General features: G+C 38.0%; 1 protein-coding gene across 1 annotated transcript; it reads left to right on the top strand.

The window, feature by feature from the left end:
- Nucleotides 1-3,770: 3,770 nt before the first annotated feature.
- prlrb (prolactin receptor b) lies at nt 3,771-16,082 on the top strand. The gene is given in 9 exon segments (NM_001279622.1): nt 3,771-3,911; nt 5,498-5,652; nt 8,093-8,225; nt 9,195-9,358; nt 11,625-11,788; nt 14,568-14,709; nt 14,810-14,906; nt 14,994-15,063; nt 15,154-16,082. Coding segments are annotated over 8 exon segments (1,590 nt in total). The 5' UTR covers nt 3,771-3,911; nt 5,498-5,573; the 3' UTR covers nt 15,895-16,082.
- Nucleotides 16,083-16,953: the final 871 nt, after the last annotated feature.

Raw genomic sequence — 16,953 nt, 5'->3', positions numbered from 1 at the left:
GTCGTGTGTTTCCTGTTTTATTTTGATAGTCCCTGTCCTGTGTGCAGTGTGTCTGGTTTAGCTTCCCCTTGTCTCGTTAGGTCTGGATTTGCAAATGCCATCTGGAACCATGATGGTAATAACAACATAAACTCACCTTTATTTAACGTCCCCAAACAAACAGGTTCTTTTTATTGTTTATGGCTATATAAGTAAGTAACGTGTTTCATATAAAATGTGAACATGAATTAAACAGAAACTAAATGTGTGTCACTGTTAACTGAACCACCGGGCCAGATGGGCTAAGCACTGCCTGGATAGACAGGCGTGTGGAAAACTACTGGAGAGCTTCTCTGCTGAACGCAAATTTTTGTTGCTGTGGAAGTTATCCTGCAAACATGTAATGCTTCGCCCAGCCTTCGGGCAAATTACAAGTAGTCACACTTGAAACCTGTAATTTTACCACATTTGTTTTAAACAATCAGCCCTTTTTAATAAAGCATTTTATTCCTATTGAGCAATCATGTGAGAAGATTTCTCCTATCTTAAAATCAGTCTGAGTAATTTCCAGCCACACTTACCAGTTTCAAATAAACACAGCCAAAGAGTTGACTGAGAGAGTCCAAATGTAACAGTAGAGAAAATGCTGAACACTGAATCATTGTGGATATAATTAGGCTTTTTTTGGCCAGCTATTAACTGTGATTCTTAATGACTCATCTAAAATCAAATGCCTAAAACTGTATCACATGACAAATACTACAACCCCACTTCCAAAAGAGTTGGGACGCTGTATTCAGTGTAATTAAAAACAGATTACAATGATTTATTTATTTTATTTGCAGTAGAACAGAAAACATATAAAATGTTTAAGCTGAGAAAATGCACTATTTAAAGCAATATGCTAACTCATTTTGAATTTGATGGCAGCAACATTTCTCCCAAAAAATTGGTGCAGAGCCATGTTTACCACTGCGTAGCATCACCTCGTCTTTTTACAGCAGCCCATAAATGTCTGAGACCAGCTGCTGGACTGTGGGAGAAGAATGTTGTCCCATTCTCGTCTGTTACAAGAGTCTAGCTGCTCTTTCATGATGCACTGAATGTTTTCATTGGTGAAAGGCTTGGACTGCTAGCAGGTCAGTTCAACACCCAGACATAGATGCAGTTCGACAGGCTGAAATACCCACGCCCTTCCCTGAAAAATACATAGTCTGGATGGGAGTATATGATGCTTTGAGCGTTGATGGTGCATTTCTAAATGTTTCCAGTTCCATAGGCACTAATGCACCCTCATGCCATCAGAGATCATCTGGATCATGTTCACCTACAGCTCCTTTCTTACATGACAGAGTTTTAACTGGTATTTGTGGATGTACAGTGAAGTGTGTTCACAGACAGTGATTTGTGGAAGTGATCCTGAACCCATGCCGTGATGACCAAAACTTGCAGACAACCAGTATTGATATTCAGTCTTATTTCTTGCGCAAAGGGATTTCAGAATCCCTTGATGATTATGTACTGTAGATGATGGGATATTCAAAGTCTTTCCAATTTTACGTTGACGAACATTATTCTGAAATTATTCCACAATTTGTGGACAGTTTTTTGTAAAATGGTGTCCCCTCTGCCCATCTTTACTTTGGAAGCTCTGTCTGTGCTTTTTTTTGATGCCCATGCATGTTACTCACCTGTTGCCAATTAACCTAATTAGTTGCAGATGTTCCTCCCACTGTTTTCTTTCTAGAATCAATTACTTTTCTAGTATTTTCCCCCATCTGAACATTTTTTAAATGTGTTAGTGCTATTATGATGCTATTAATGGAAGGAGGCTTAAAGGAGCTTATATTTTCATGAAAAAATTGAGTTTAATTTTTCACTTTAAATGATTTATATTTGAATTGGGATTTGATTGGGATTTTTTTAGGCCAATTAATTAAAGTAAATGTCCACATCACAGAAAAAAATCTCTAAACTAATGACTAGCATACATTCAGGGACTGCCTTCTTGAGCTTGGCCAGTAATGTGAAAATACTGAATGACTGAGAGAGAGCCTGAAAGAAACAACGTGAAACTTGTGCACACTCTCTGATCAGGTTTCACGTCATTTGTTTGTTAGCATGGAGCTGCTTACGTGAACTCCAGAAAACCTTTGTGGACATGGCAATCTCCTGTCTGTCCTTGACCAATGCCCCTAAAAAATAACAACACTGATGATGGTGGACAAAGAGGAACGTCCACACCTCCATATCAGACGAGAGCATCCCCATAACATCATTTCACCTGTTGTACTTAACCCTTTCATACTCCAAAATAGAGGTTGTCGTCACTGGAAGGCAGCTGCACCTGTTTGCAGCAAACAGTGTAAAAGCCATCTAGGAATCAACAATACCGTACAGATGTATGCTTAAAGTAAAATTCAAAGATAAGGCTGGTGAAGTTCTATATTTTACTTTTTGTTGCCAAATCCTAAAGTAAGACCAATAGTAGCTACGCCTAAATCTACATCAGAGAATTAACACCAAGAAGGAGATGTATATGGGACTGAATTAAAAACCATATTCTGTGTTCATGGTAACAAAAGAGCTAGTGTGGGGTGTGTGTTAATATATTTTATTTTAACAGCAACAGTGTGATTATTGGGTTTTATTGCAAATTTCAACATAAAAAAAATGTTGCTCTCATACCGAAGGCCTTAATTTACATAATGATGTTAGTGAAATCAAAATTCCCTAACATCATTCAACAAACCCATGTGAATGTATGATGGTTGGTGTTTATCTGATAACAACCCTAGTCATGACCCACATGTACTCACAGGAACAATTTAGGGTTTTGAAACAAGCTTTTATAAGCTTGTAACCAGTATCTGTTTTATTCTGTTTTCTACACCCCTCGTTCATTTCTTCATTTTATGTTTGTCAGCAATTTTTGTCAGCAATTTAAAATAATGAAATAGGTGCAGAAATATTAGTCTATCACAGAAATGGTAAACGGAAGAGAAAGTGTTAGGTACAAGACGAGGTCGTTTAAGAAACTCTACTGTAACTTTCTTGAGTTTACAACCTTTTCTTTATGCGACCTGACTGTAAAATATGACAGCAATATATTTTAAGAGAAAATGTGAGACAGGTGTGCTGCTCTCGCGCTTGAATGACTGACTGAGTTTATGCATGTTGATGAGTCACTGCAGGCAAATATTCAGGCAAAAAAGTACAGTGTACACAGTGTACATACACAATGCCTAACCTTTCATAAAAATAATAAAACACTAATATTTTTAGAAATCTGCCAAAAACCTGTTTAAAACTTTAAAACGGTTTTGTTTTTATTAGGCAAGTAACAAACTGATGTCACGTTTTTTACACTAAAATGCAATAATAATGTGGTTTACAATTTTTCCAGCCTTTTTTTTTTAACTGTAAATATAAACTCGTGGATAACAAAATAATTAAAGCATTAAATTATTTTGGAGTATTTTTGATAAGCGTATGCATACTGAAGGATTAACCATTATAGGAACAATTTTAAAAATATTGTAGCTAAATTTGCTAAAATACCAATAAAACAACATGAAGCTATGAAGCCTGCCCTTTAAACCTGTCACTAACCAGCCAGTTACCATTACTGCTGGCACTTTCAGGGAATTAAGTAAAGTGAGACATCTCGCTGTGTTTACTCTCTCGCTCGCACTCAGGTGGGTATGTCGTGACGACAACAAGCCCCTCCCCCCGACTACTAGCGAGACACCTCTCTTCCTTATTTGTGGTCATACCTGGGGCGTTAGGCGCAGTGGTTGCCAGGTGTGCGGAGCTCGGCTGGAGCTCGTTTGGCTTTGTGTCATGACTGAAGAAGGCTACCTTTTTTGTTCTGTACCCGTCAACATCCGATAAATATCGATGATAAACATAGCTGCCAAGATCATAAAGTGGTAAGTGAACGCCAGAGCGCGTCTATTAACCCTCTGCTAACCTTTAGTTGTACTTATTTGTGTGGGGGGGTTTTTTCCCCCCCGCGGCTTCCTGGTAAATATCACACCTGATAGGGCTTCATGTAATTCTTTGGTAATGGATTCTGTGCGTGTTGTGTGCTCGCAGGTTGGTCTACAGAAGATGAAAACCTAAATGTGCTATGCAATGCAATCAGGCTTCCTATCACTGAATAGCTGAGAGTATAAAGCGCGTGAATCCACATGATACAATTTTTTTAATTTAAAGTGAGTTTTTAAATGTAATTTCGTCCACTTTAACACAAAAAAATCTGATAATAATAAAAGGAAGCAATTAGTTTATCAGTATTAGTACACATAATAAATATTATACATATAGTACAGTTTATATCCTTTTATACAACGTACAAAATATTAGGCCTATATTTATACATAGAAGTGTTGACTGAACATCTATGCTGTTGTGTGTTACCCTAGTAACAGTTTTTCAGCATGCGTCTTCTTATATTTTTGCACTTTAAATACAGCATAATAATGCCCTTTTTTCACTTATCTTTAAACATGTAGAATATTATATTTACTTCATTAGAAGAATATTAAAATATATACGTTATACTAGATTCAAGATAGGTTTACTCCCAGACCAAATGTTTAGTCTGAGTTCCAAGGTGAGTGTTTAGCTTTAGGTTTTTATTTTGGCATGTAATGAATTGAGACATAAGCCCGATCCAGCTCAAGACTTGCTCAACTGAGCGATCCTGTTAAAACTTGTCAGAACGGGTGTCACAGCACGAAAAGAGGAGCTTGTTGTCTCTGTTTGTGCTGAGCAAAACAGAAAACAAATTACAAAAAGGGAAAAGGTGTGACCCCCCCCCCCCCTTTGCGATATTCTGTACATTACAGGTTGGTAACCTTAAAAGACGGTTTCCTACACTTCCTGTGGTGACTGATTGCATCAAGCATGTAAAGGTTGTTAGGCGTCAGAAAACTACTTTGGTGTCTGAGTTCCCTCTGAGCTGAGCTTCAGTAAATTTCCAGTCTGTGTAGAAAAAAAAAAAAAAAGCCATGCAGCAGTTTGCTGTGACGTGCTGTTGCTTAAAAAATTCATCAAGCATTTCCAACATAATTCTTCGTACTTTGTTTCTGTTTGTAATCTTTATCCGAATATCTCTCAGGAATAAGGAAGTGCATAAACAGTCCAAAGTGCAGGTTTAACGCATAACGTATTCATCCCCAGCATTTTCTAAGACAATGTAAAATTTGCTTAACACCAAGCATCATGTTTCAAACTCTTTTTCACGGTTGTTGGCAATTTCTGTAAAATCCAATTTGCTTTTGAAATGAAAAACTGACTCTAACGTCACACTTACAGTTTATTTATTTACTAATAATATTCATATAATGTTTGAATTCCTTAATTACAGCTGATGACATTGCCTGCCAATTATTAACAGTTCATTTGAACGTTTGATAACCATATGAAAATTGTTACTGACCCGTATATGTCAATGAAAAACTGGTATTATTGGTTGTGTTTGCTGTTTTCCCATCATATCTGCTTGTTTCAGGTAACAACAAGACACTCGAGCTCGGATCACACCATTACCACTGGCTTGTGATGTCACTTCCCTGCCACAGAGTGTGATGGTTTGTGCCAGGATGGTGAAGCATCTCAGGCTGCCATTGCTGCTCCTGCTGCTGGCATTAGCTGCAGAATGCAACAGTAAGTTAAATCACTGAGGTTCAATTCACTCAGAATATTTACTTGCGGTTAGACGATATTTCAGCTGAAGTGTAGACGTCTTAGTGTTATTACATCGGATTTAACACAGTACATCTCTTTTGACCTCATGCTGATAGAAATGATAAAGAAACGTCCATTAATGGGCAAATTATCAAATTATTTTTGAACCTCTGAAAATTGGTGAGGTACATAAAGTGGCTGTAACACCGAAATCTTCAATGTGATTCTTTTGTTAAACCCTTTGAATTAAAGCTAAAAGTCTGCACTTCAATCACATCTTAACTAAAATCCACTGTGGTGGTGTTCAGAGTAAACAGCTACAGCTGGACCTTTAGTGCTCGTGGCCTATAGGCCATAAAATACAGATCGTTTTGGTATGTTTTTTTTAAAGTATATTCAGTGCACATTATCCTGAATAATTACATTAAAAAAGGAAACACCTTTTTTACTAGAATAAGTTATCTCTGGTGTGTTATTCTCTTACTTGAAATCTAACAAAAAGCAGCAATGGTAACAATCTTAGTCCGAAAACACTGAATCTAAACAAGATTTAATGTACAGACTAATAACTGTGTCTCTACATTAAAACAGTCTAAAGATTAACCATGAATCTTTGCAAATATTAAAGTCGACGAATAAAATGAAATGAAGTTATGTCTGACATTAGTCTTTTCAATTCTGCCTATTTTCTATGGCCATGTTGCGTCTAGCAGCTGGACATTTCTGGACTCCTGCTCTCGATCAGTAGGAATTTTACCCTCACTTTATCCTTTCTTTTGAGCCAGAAGCTCCCTTGTTGTGCCTCCTCCACCAGATATTTGAGAGCATTTATCAGCATGGAGTCTGTCAATGCAATTCCAGCACCCCACACTCTGTTCATGAGCCCACATCTGACAGCCCTCAGTAATTTTCCTTTTCCCTCTTCCCACGGAGCAGGCATGGTAGTGGTAGACATGTGACCATTGTGAGGTTGTGGTGTTCTGTTGTGGGAAGTTTGATTTTGTATGGAGCTCATCTCTCATGTTCCATTTCCTTTCAAGCGACAGTAGTTGCCAACACCTCCAACTGCAAATCTGAGCCACACCTCTTTGCCTGACAAACAGGATCAGGCACTGTGATGTTATCAGGCTCTCTATTTGCTTCCAGCCTTATTGCTTTCAGCTAGGTTATACAGGACCCTCATATCAGGTCTGTGTTACTGCTTCCTTCCAGAAAACGTGCTGCAAGGTGGTAGCTCTCCTCTAGGCCTCCTACATAGCCTTGATAATCCTGCACAGCTTTGCTTGGGGCATCAACCATACGTGTTCTCATAACAGCCCTTTGGTAACAGCCTCCCAGGATGTCCACCTACTGTGCTCCTGTTGGCTAACAGCTCTGATTTTATTTGTCCTCTCTTTCATTTTCTCAGTCTCAACCCACATCTATCAATCAGTCCTCCATTTAGAGAAACAATCTTGTGCCTTTTCAGTCTAATGATGACAGAGTTTACTGAGATTCCAGACCACCATATCCTCTGCTTGAACACGAGAATGACCCAGTCATATACAGATTTAAGTATTGGTTTTTCTTAATATTATTCTTTTAGTTGCTCCTTTTATGGGTCTGCCTGCATTTCACCCGTTCCCAACGTCCTCTTCTGTCACACCAACCACATGCATTTCATTGACTGTATCCATTAATCTTCTCCGTGGTCTTCTTCTTTTCCTCCTCTCTGGGACCTTCACCTTTGTCCCATATACTGACTGTCCCTACCTTCCCATATGGAAAAGATATATATATATATATATATATATATATATATATATATATATATATATATATATATATATATATATATATATATATATATATATATATATATATATATATATATATATATATATATATATATATAAATCTTATAAAGTTTGTATCTGTCTTGTGTGAAACTTGTATGAAAAGCATACAAGAGTGAAAACAGATATAAGATCCATTGAAAACTTATATAAATGAAACTTGTATGTTTTGGATACTTACTAAAACAATCTATGAAAGTAATGCGAAAGTGGCCACTTTCATGAGTAAATCATATAAGTTTTTGCTATTTCTTTTCCATATGGGTTGCCTCTCTAGCTTTGTCACTTAAGTATCAAGAAACCTATTAAGCTGTTTTTGACTAATTTTCCCACCAATAACTGTGGAGTTTTATGTCTAAATAAACATTATAGAAAATGCCATTTGAAATGGTCACAGGTTGAGTTGCTGTTGCTTAAATGAATAAACTCTGGGTGGGCGAATGAAACTAAGATAAGTTATCAAAGATAAGAGACAACGTTCACTTAACTAAGATAAGTGAATATTGTCCTTTGAATGACTGTGCCAAGGTTTTTATCATATTGGTTATTGGAAGCTGATGCCTCTTTGTCACATGTGTTGTCAGGCATGTCTAAACCAGGAAAACCAGACAAACTTGGCTGCAGGTCCCCCGACAAGGAGACTTTTTTCTGCTGGTGGACGCCAGGCTCTGGTGGAGGGCTGCCCACTGTGCATCGCCTCTACTATAAGACAGAAGGGTCAGTTCAACCTACCGAGTCTGTTTTCTTGTTATTTAACACAGTAGAGATTGTGGATCCTCAGCTAAGATCAAATCAGAGTTTTAAACACAGCATATTGTATTTGTCTTCACCCCACTACCAGATACTCCATGAAGTTTCAAATTCTTTATCACCCACATTGAGAAGTAGCAAAGGTGTTGTTTAGCTGTACATGGTGCTAGATAAGCATATGTGGAAAACTACTGGGTCTCTTTTCACACCCTTGTGAGCTGAACACAAATCTTTATGGATGTGCAAGTACACCAGCGCACATGTGGCTGACCCAAATTACCCACACTTCTCTAGCTAAATGCTAGCACTAGCATTTCAAGAATCTCCACAAATGAAATGTCACAAAACTGAGTCATGGTCCTGAGAAGATGGATGTTTGTGTTTTTGTGAAGCCCTGACTTGCTACACATTCCAAATCGTTAGTCATCCCAGCGAAGACTGTAATGTAATTACATGCTAACCAGCTCATTATCATTTAGGTTTCCGTAGTTGTCTTTACTTTACTTATAAATAATAAGAATTTTATATTATATTATATAGAATATTATATAATGCTTTTAAGCGTTTTTTCTTTGCTAAGTTAGAACCACCAACTAACCTAACCTGACATTGGGTTAATTGGTTGATTCCAAACTGGGCAAAGTTGAGTATGTGAGATACACCCAACGTTTAAGCCCATAGATGATGATAGTAGAAATGCTTCTACTTGTTTACAGACTCATGAAACTCAGCAAAAAATCCAATTATTCATTTCTTAGGTGATGCAACTGAAGTCACATTGCAGTGATCTGTGATGACATGTATTTTCTGCCCACAGCCCTGAGTTACTCTATGACACTTCTATGTAAAAATATAGAATATACGTATAAAAGCAAAACGCCCTGCATTGTTTAGACCAAACCTGGTTAATAAACTTCTTGTTTTGTTTACGTGCAGTAGGGAGACTGTACGCCAGTGTCCAGACTACCACACAGCACACTCCTGTTTCTTTAGCAAGACCTACACCTCTATCTGGGTCGAGTACACTGTGATTGTGGAGGCCTCCAATGCCCTTGGGAATACATCTTCAGACCCCCTTACTTTTGACTTGATGGACATTGGTAAGTTTTCCTAGTTTTAGAGAATTTACATGAAATATATAAATCAAACATGATTTTTGATTGGTGTGTGATAAACAGAAACCATTAAAAATAAAAATAGAAATATGAGCATATTTAATTTCTGTAAAGAATTCTTGTACTAAAAATATCCTCAAAGTTAATTTTTTATTTTTTGGGTTGTAATGAGCATTTAACATATGATTTCTTTTGGCTTTTGGTCTATAAATGAACTGCGCACTATACTATAAAGCATGCTGACCTTTCTTAAGCTCCATAGGTTATTATTTTTACAACACCGAAGCTTGTCGATATAATTAGGATTTTCTGGTAATGATTAACGGTCACTTTAAACTTTCTCACTCAGAATTAAAAACTTTTAAAATGTTAACAATAATCAAGCATAGCTTATTCTGCTCAGATCAAAATATATTTGTGTCAGAACAGGAGCAACACAAAAATCTGTACGGACTGAGCTAATGATTGCCACAGTTTTATTGGTCAGACTGCCTTCTTGAGCCTGGTGAGGAATGGAAAAGTACTGAGTGACATACATGAGCCACAAATAAAAACCTGAACAGAATGAGGTGGAACTGGTTTGTGCACAGAGCAAAACGTCTGTATACTCCAGCATCAAATTTCACACCTTTTGTTGGGGTTATACAGGCAGAGCTGTAGCTGAGTCCCGTCCTGTAAGCAAACAGTAATTTCACTGCATTAGTTGTGGAGGGTTTTTTGGCCTCAGAAGACACACTTTACAAGCACCCATGCATGAGACGAAGCACAGATCAGCATGCTGGTTTCTGAACAAGGCAGCTGCAAACCAAGGTAGAGGTGTGGCCGTAGGGAAGGCAATACTGGTCTGCTGGTTGGTTGTTTCACATGTTTGCCTGCAAACAAATCATGGGTGTAGGTTTCCATTGAGTATCACGAGAAAATTTAGAGTATCGGACTCTTTATTTGCTAAATTGTAATTACATTTTATGCACTAGAGTTTAAATCAGTTTATTCTGTTCAATTCAGTTTTATTTACATGGCACAAAATCACAACAACAATTAACTCAAGGCACTTTATATTGTAAGGTAAAGACCCTATAATAATACAGAGATAACCCCAACAATCAGACAACCCCTTATGAGAAAGCATGTGGTGATAGTGGGAATAAAAAAAGTCCCTTTTAACAGGAAGAAATCTCCAACAGAGCGAGGGACAGTGAGGGGCAGCAGTCTGCTGCGACCGGTTGGGAGGGAGAATGGACAAAAGAAATGCTTCATAAGAGAACAAGAGATTAATAATAACTAATGATTAAATGCAGGGTTTTGTATAAAAACAGCGAGAGAAAAGAAGTGAGCGAAGAAGAAACACTCAATGCATCATGGGAAACCTTGTAGCTGAATAGACCTATTGGGAGCTTTCTGTGTCACCTGATCCAGCCCTAACTATATGCTTTATCAAAAAGGAAAGTTTTAATCCTAATGTTAAAAGTAGATTCAAACTGAGAGCTGGTTCCAGAAGAGGGGCCCGAAAGCTGAAGGCTCTGCCTCCTATTCTATTATTGAATAGTGGAGTAGGGAAGATTACAATAGTCCAGCTTAAAAGTAATAAATGCATTAACTGTGCTCCCCTTGGAGATGCTAGCACTTATAAAATTAAAAAGACAAGAGCCTAAGTGTACATGGAAGGTTTGAAGATATTAATATCTTCATTGGGAGTGATTTGGATGGACAGGATCAGAAATCAGAGGGAGAGCTCAGGTTGAACAGTTTGGAGACAAAGAGGCCAGGTTGAGATGGAGGGATAGTGCACACACTGAGCAAAAAAAGTGACAAGAAGAGGAAGAGGAAGGCGTGCAGAGGACTGGTGAAACAGAAGAGGATGTTATGATAGGCTGAGATGAAGTCAGGAAGCAATTTTGTTAAATAAGCTTGCTAGAGACCAAAATATTTATGATTATGATTTTTGCCTCACTTTAACAGCCCTACCTGATAACAGTAAACCCACAAACTGTGAGTTAACTCTTGGACACCAAGAACCTTGTGTAATGTCACATCCCCGACATACAAAATGACAAAACAAATGCAATCACTTTTTTCAGCTTTGTTTAAAATGTCAGTATGTGACCAAACTAAAGGTAATGCTATTGTCATCAAACTCAATTTTATTATGCTTTTAGTGCTATTTACCAAATGTTGGCATGCATATATACTGAACTAAGATGGAATCTGATAAACAGCATCACGGTCTCTGTTTCTCTCTGTTGATGAACAGTGAAGCCCTATGCACCTGAAAACGTTACACTGGTGGTCAGCATAGGGGACAATCCACACCTCACCATCCAATGGCACACACCGTCTAACATAGACACAAAGTCAGGATGGGTCACTCTGAAGAATCAACTGAGAATCAAACTAGAAAAGAGCAAAATATGGAAGGTGAGCTTCTCTAATATTTGATGAATGTTTTCGGGGGGCGGGTTTCTGTTCTAAGATTTTGGCCGACATTTGCCCAGGAATGTAACAGTCACACTTTAAATACATGCTAGTTTGTAGTATATTGTGTCCAATTCTTCATTTGTTTCAATTTGATATTTGGTATTTGTAAAGATAGGTCAAAATCTTATATGCACTAAGGCCCAGTGGCTTTTGGACAGATAAGCCCTCTGTATACCAACGTATTCTAAAGTTAAATATGATCTGGTTGGCAGCCAAATTGTGGCAGAAAATAGGTCATGCAACAGGGTAGCGAGCATCGTTTACTAATATTTGCATGGAAATGTTCTTCCCTTATTCCAAAAAATGAGTTCCTATGGAAAATTACCATTGGATGAATGAAACGTGCATGCCGACCTATTTTGTTCTCACCACCGTGCGTATATTAGTAAATTAGAATTGTTTGGAACAAACAGTTTTGTAGACTCTCCGTGCTATTTGGATACTATCTACATGCTAACCCTCCCCCACTATATAAGGAAATGACAGAAATGACCAAATGACTGAAAGACAATAATAGTTAAAAATTGGTATTATCAGTAGAGGTGGTAGTAGTATTAGTAGTAATAGTCTTGTCTGCTCAATGATCCTGGTAAGTAAATCCCCAAAAGCTGATTCTGTTCATCTGGACGTAGCATTTTTAGTGGGAGAAACGTTTCATCACTCAGCTTGGATAACCACATGTCGTTATCCCAGTTACCTCAGCAACCACATGTGGTTTTCCCAGCTGGACATTTGTCAAAGCTGGGAAGGCACCTAAAGAAAGCTCCAGCCTATCCAGGAGAGAAGGACAACCGCTGCCTAAGCAAAAACCCATAGTGATCCCGTATGTGTCAGGAGTATCGCAACAGATGAGATGCATTTTTTTTTCTAAACAGAGTCTCTGTGGCTTTTAAACCCCAAAACACGCTGCACTAAAAATTGGTCCACCCTAAGGATCGGGTTCCCCAACACAGAGTAATGTAGTATATGCTGTTAATTGCCAGGAGGATTGCCGGGGAAACCAAAGAACCTCTGGCGAAGCAGATGGCACAACACAGAAGAGCCACCTCATCAGGCCAGGACTCTGCAGTCTATTTACACCCAGAGCCCAGTGGGCACTCTTTCAGTGATGAGGATGTACACATCCTGGATGGGGAGGAACACTGGTTTGAGTGGGAAGTCAAGCAGGGCATTTACGTGAAAAGGGAAAGACCATCTCTGAATCGAGGAGGGGGCCTCAGGGTACATCTTTCGCCATCTTACAATGCTGTGATTGCAGCCATTCCCCAACTCTCTGTGAATGGTACTCATGGTCAGTGATCAGTGGTTGTTGATCAATGGTCATTAGATTTTGCATAGAACTGACCTCCCAGCCCATTGTTCCTTCAGTGGTGCTAGTTTCAGTCATTATACAAATGTACTGTTTATAAGATTTGGGGAAACCTGCAGTCAGCTGAGACTGAAGAAGTCACTTGGATGAGTGACGAAACGTTTCTCCCACTGAAAACGCTACGTCCAGATGAACAGAATCAACTTTTGGAGATAGTAGTTGTAGTATTACTTTTAAAGACTTACGTTTGTTTTCCTAAGGCAGCCAAGCTGTGATTTGTTTGGATGCATTTTCAGGGGGAGTTCTAAATGTAAAAAAAATTTTCAGATATAAAAATGTTGCTAAATCATGTATTTTTATGTTAAACTTCATATTCATATTAATCTCAAGCACAGTGGCAAATCTACTACAGAATAACTTAAAAAGAATTAAGGTGTTGCAATGGTCCAGTCAAAGTTCAGACCTTAACCTGACTGAAATCCTGTGGCGGTACCTTAAAAGAGAGCTGCGCATAAACAAATGATCGCAAACCTCAGTGAACTTAAGCAATGCAATAAAGAGGAGTGGGCCAAAGTTCCTCCACAATGAGGTGAGAGCCTGATAAAGTCATACGGAAAATGATTGCTTCAAGTTATGCATGACCATGTGTACTGAGGTTTTTCACACACTGCCTCTGCCTTTTGGCTTAGTTTTTGTTAAATAAATAATGACATGGTGTAATATGTCACCTGCTGCTGTATCTGAGGTTGTGTTTACCCAGTTTTAAAACCTGGAAATGACTAGGGGTTTTTTTTATGTCTTGATATATAAAACCTTCAAACTGACACAGCGTGTGCTTCCTGGTTGTATTCACTTTGAAGTTTGACCAAGACCAATTTTATGCAAATCCTGTTAACAAATATACAAATCAAACCAACATAAAATTTTAGAATTAAATGTGAAATAAAATTAAACCCTAAGTTATAAAGTGAATTAAGTATTATTATTATTATTATTATTATTATTATTATTATTATTATTATTATTATTATTACCATTTAGGCTTTCTGTCCAAAAACAGAAAGTTACACAGTGAAAGCTTAACCTCTCCATTATCTCCACTGTCAGATGATTTATCCATGTTGTTAAGTCAAGAGTGAAATCAGGCTCTGGAATGAACTGCACCAGCCCAAATAGGAAATCATTAAACAACCTTTTACTGTCATGTGAAGAATAAAGTTGTGGTGTAACCTGTCACACACGATTAATCAGTAAATCAGTATACTGCAGTTTAACCATAAATTTTTATGGTTAAATTGTTTTATTTCAAAGTAAACGAATTTATTTTTAACTCTTGTTTAGTCCAAAGGTGATCTTAACAGTAGTAGAAGTCAAATGTTTTGTGATTTTTCTTTTCTTCTTTCTTTCTAGAATTACACGTCAGATACACAAACACATTTTACCATTTACAACATTGAACTTGGGGTGGTGTACATGGTCGAAGTGCGCTGTGCAATAGACAATAGCGCCTGGAGTGAGTGGACCAACACTACCTTTGTCAAAGTACCTAACTGTAAGTCCCGAAAAGCCTTTATACCTTCTTTACAACATATTGGCAAGTGCTAACAGTTAAAGATTAATTTAAAAAAGTGTCTCTTTTTTATAAAATTCAGTTCCTCGCACGGACAATTCCTTTTGGATACTGGTTTTCAGCCTCTCTCTGATTCCGTTGCTTGTAGCAATGATTATCTTGATCCTGAAGAGAAAAACGTATGTATCTGATATAAAGTCTAAATTGCTCTGTTTTACATGAAGACAAGATGTGAAGACTTTACTCATGACTGTTTTCTTTCTCAGTGTGAAGAAGTATATTCTGCCCCCTGTCCCGGCTCCAAAGATAAGAGGAGTTGATGTTCAACTTCTCAAGGTGCCTCTCCATTCTGCTTCTAGAATATGCACACACAAAAAACCCCATTGTTTAGGCGCTGATAACAATGTACTCAATTAACCTTTGCAGAGCGGCCGATCTGAAGATGTCATTAATGCCATGCTTCTCAACCAGAGATTTCCTGTTGTGATGCCCTGGAAGGACCAGAATGAGGATTACCTGATCGTGTCTGATAAAGAAACCTCGTATTTGCCATTGGAAAAAAATAAAATATTCATTCTGCCAGTTGCCATAACATTAGACTCAGAAGTCCAATCTAAGGAGACAAGTGAAGTGGATCGCTTTCTAAAAGACAGTGAGTCTTCCTCAGAGGAGAGTTCAGAGAAGACCAAGTCGTCGCAGCTTCTTACTAAATGCCCAAGTACAAACGTTTTGAATGATGAGAAAGCAAATCAGCTAAAAGGTGTTACTGAGAAGATCATCCAACCCTTTGGAATCAGCGGTTATGTGGATATTCCAAGACATGAGCACACACAGGAAGCAGACTACAGCCGAGTGAACGAGGTGAACAGTGACAATATTTTAATCACGAAGAAAGAAAATGTTCCCCATACTCTGGACACACAGGGGCAAGAAGGCGGTGTGCTCGATGACTACAGCAGGGTGAAAGAAGTGAATAGTGACAACACTGTTTTCCTGGAGAAACACAGTGACTCAGTTAATGCTTCTATTAGGGCTAAAGGCTACATAGACTGGGTCAATCAGAAGGCAAAAAGTCCTCATGTGACTGGGGACAGTGAAATGGGAGTGTGCCCACAACTAGTTGGTTGTGGATATGTAGATACTTTCCCCCCACCAGCTGTAATCTAAAGCTTTTTATCATATAAAAATGCTATTATAAGGTGACAGCGGACATTCAGCATTACTTACTGTTGAATCAAAGCTGTCAATATTCTATATTTTTGCTGTTCTCGTTGGATGTATGGTTGGTACAGACATTTGTAAAACCATAAGATGTACCATCTCTGGTCCAGAGTAAAATTTTATGACAGCTACGGGATGGACTCCTGTTAAATGTACTGCGCACACTCAAGGCCTCACCTACTGAGTATAAATTATACTTGCACCAACAGCAGGTGAAAGTTTGTCCTTATTCAGCAGAACGGTTTGACACGTGCTCATTGGATTTGCACTTTTGGTCCAGACATCCATGAGAATAATGGTGCTCTGATGTTTCATCTCCAGTCATCTGGGGGCTGACATTTTTGGTTTTGAGTGACAACTAGTGAATGGATTGTTGTGAAATTTTCTGCAGATATTTAAAAATAGCTTTGGTGATGCCCAGGTTTTCAACCACATTTCAGTTTGGTTAATACTGTGGTTTACCAATTAATACCTGCAAAATTAAACAAAAGCCTCAGGTGTAATTTGTGTTTAGTAGTAATTAGTAATACCAAAGTTATGCTGAACTCGATCGAGACTATACCAGATTTTAGCTCAAAGCATGATGTGTCCGAGTACAGCATCACTGAATTGCTTTTAAGTCAACTCGTTTAAATGAGCCACGTCAAGCTTTCAAAACATTATTAGTAGTATGAATGCTCAATGTGTGGTTTATCAAAGTAAAATCACTCAAGGTTTGTTGGCAAAGAGATGGTCGCTTGATGGCTTTACAGTTGCTGTTTTTCTTTTTTTTCTATGCCTCAGGAAGGTAAATTGTGGTCCGTTTGATTTATCAAGAATGTACACAAAAAAGCACCCAGGTTTCTAAAGTCATTACAACACAACATTATTCGCACAATTCAATTTTCTAAAGTGGTGGCATACTGTGCTGTAACTGACAAGCAAATCTGCACATGAACCTGTCACTAGTCTAATCAAGTGAATATTTTATAAGATGGTATCATTAAAAAAGGTTCAGACTTAAAG

The sequence above is a fragment of the Oreochromis niloticus genome, linkage group LG12 (genome assembly GCF_001858045.2).
Source record: "Oreochromis niloticus isolate F11D_XX linkage group LG12, O_niloticus_UMD_NMBU, whole genome shotgun sequence".
In the NCBI taxonomy this organism is placed as follows: domain Eukaryota; kingdom Metazoa; phylum Chordata; class Actinopteri; order Cichliformes; family Cichlidae; genus Oreochromis; species Oreochromis niloticus.
This window is presented reverse-complemented; position numbering and strand designations above follow the sequence as displayed.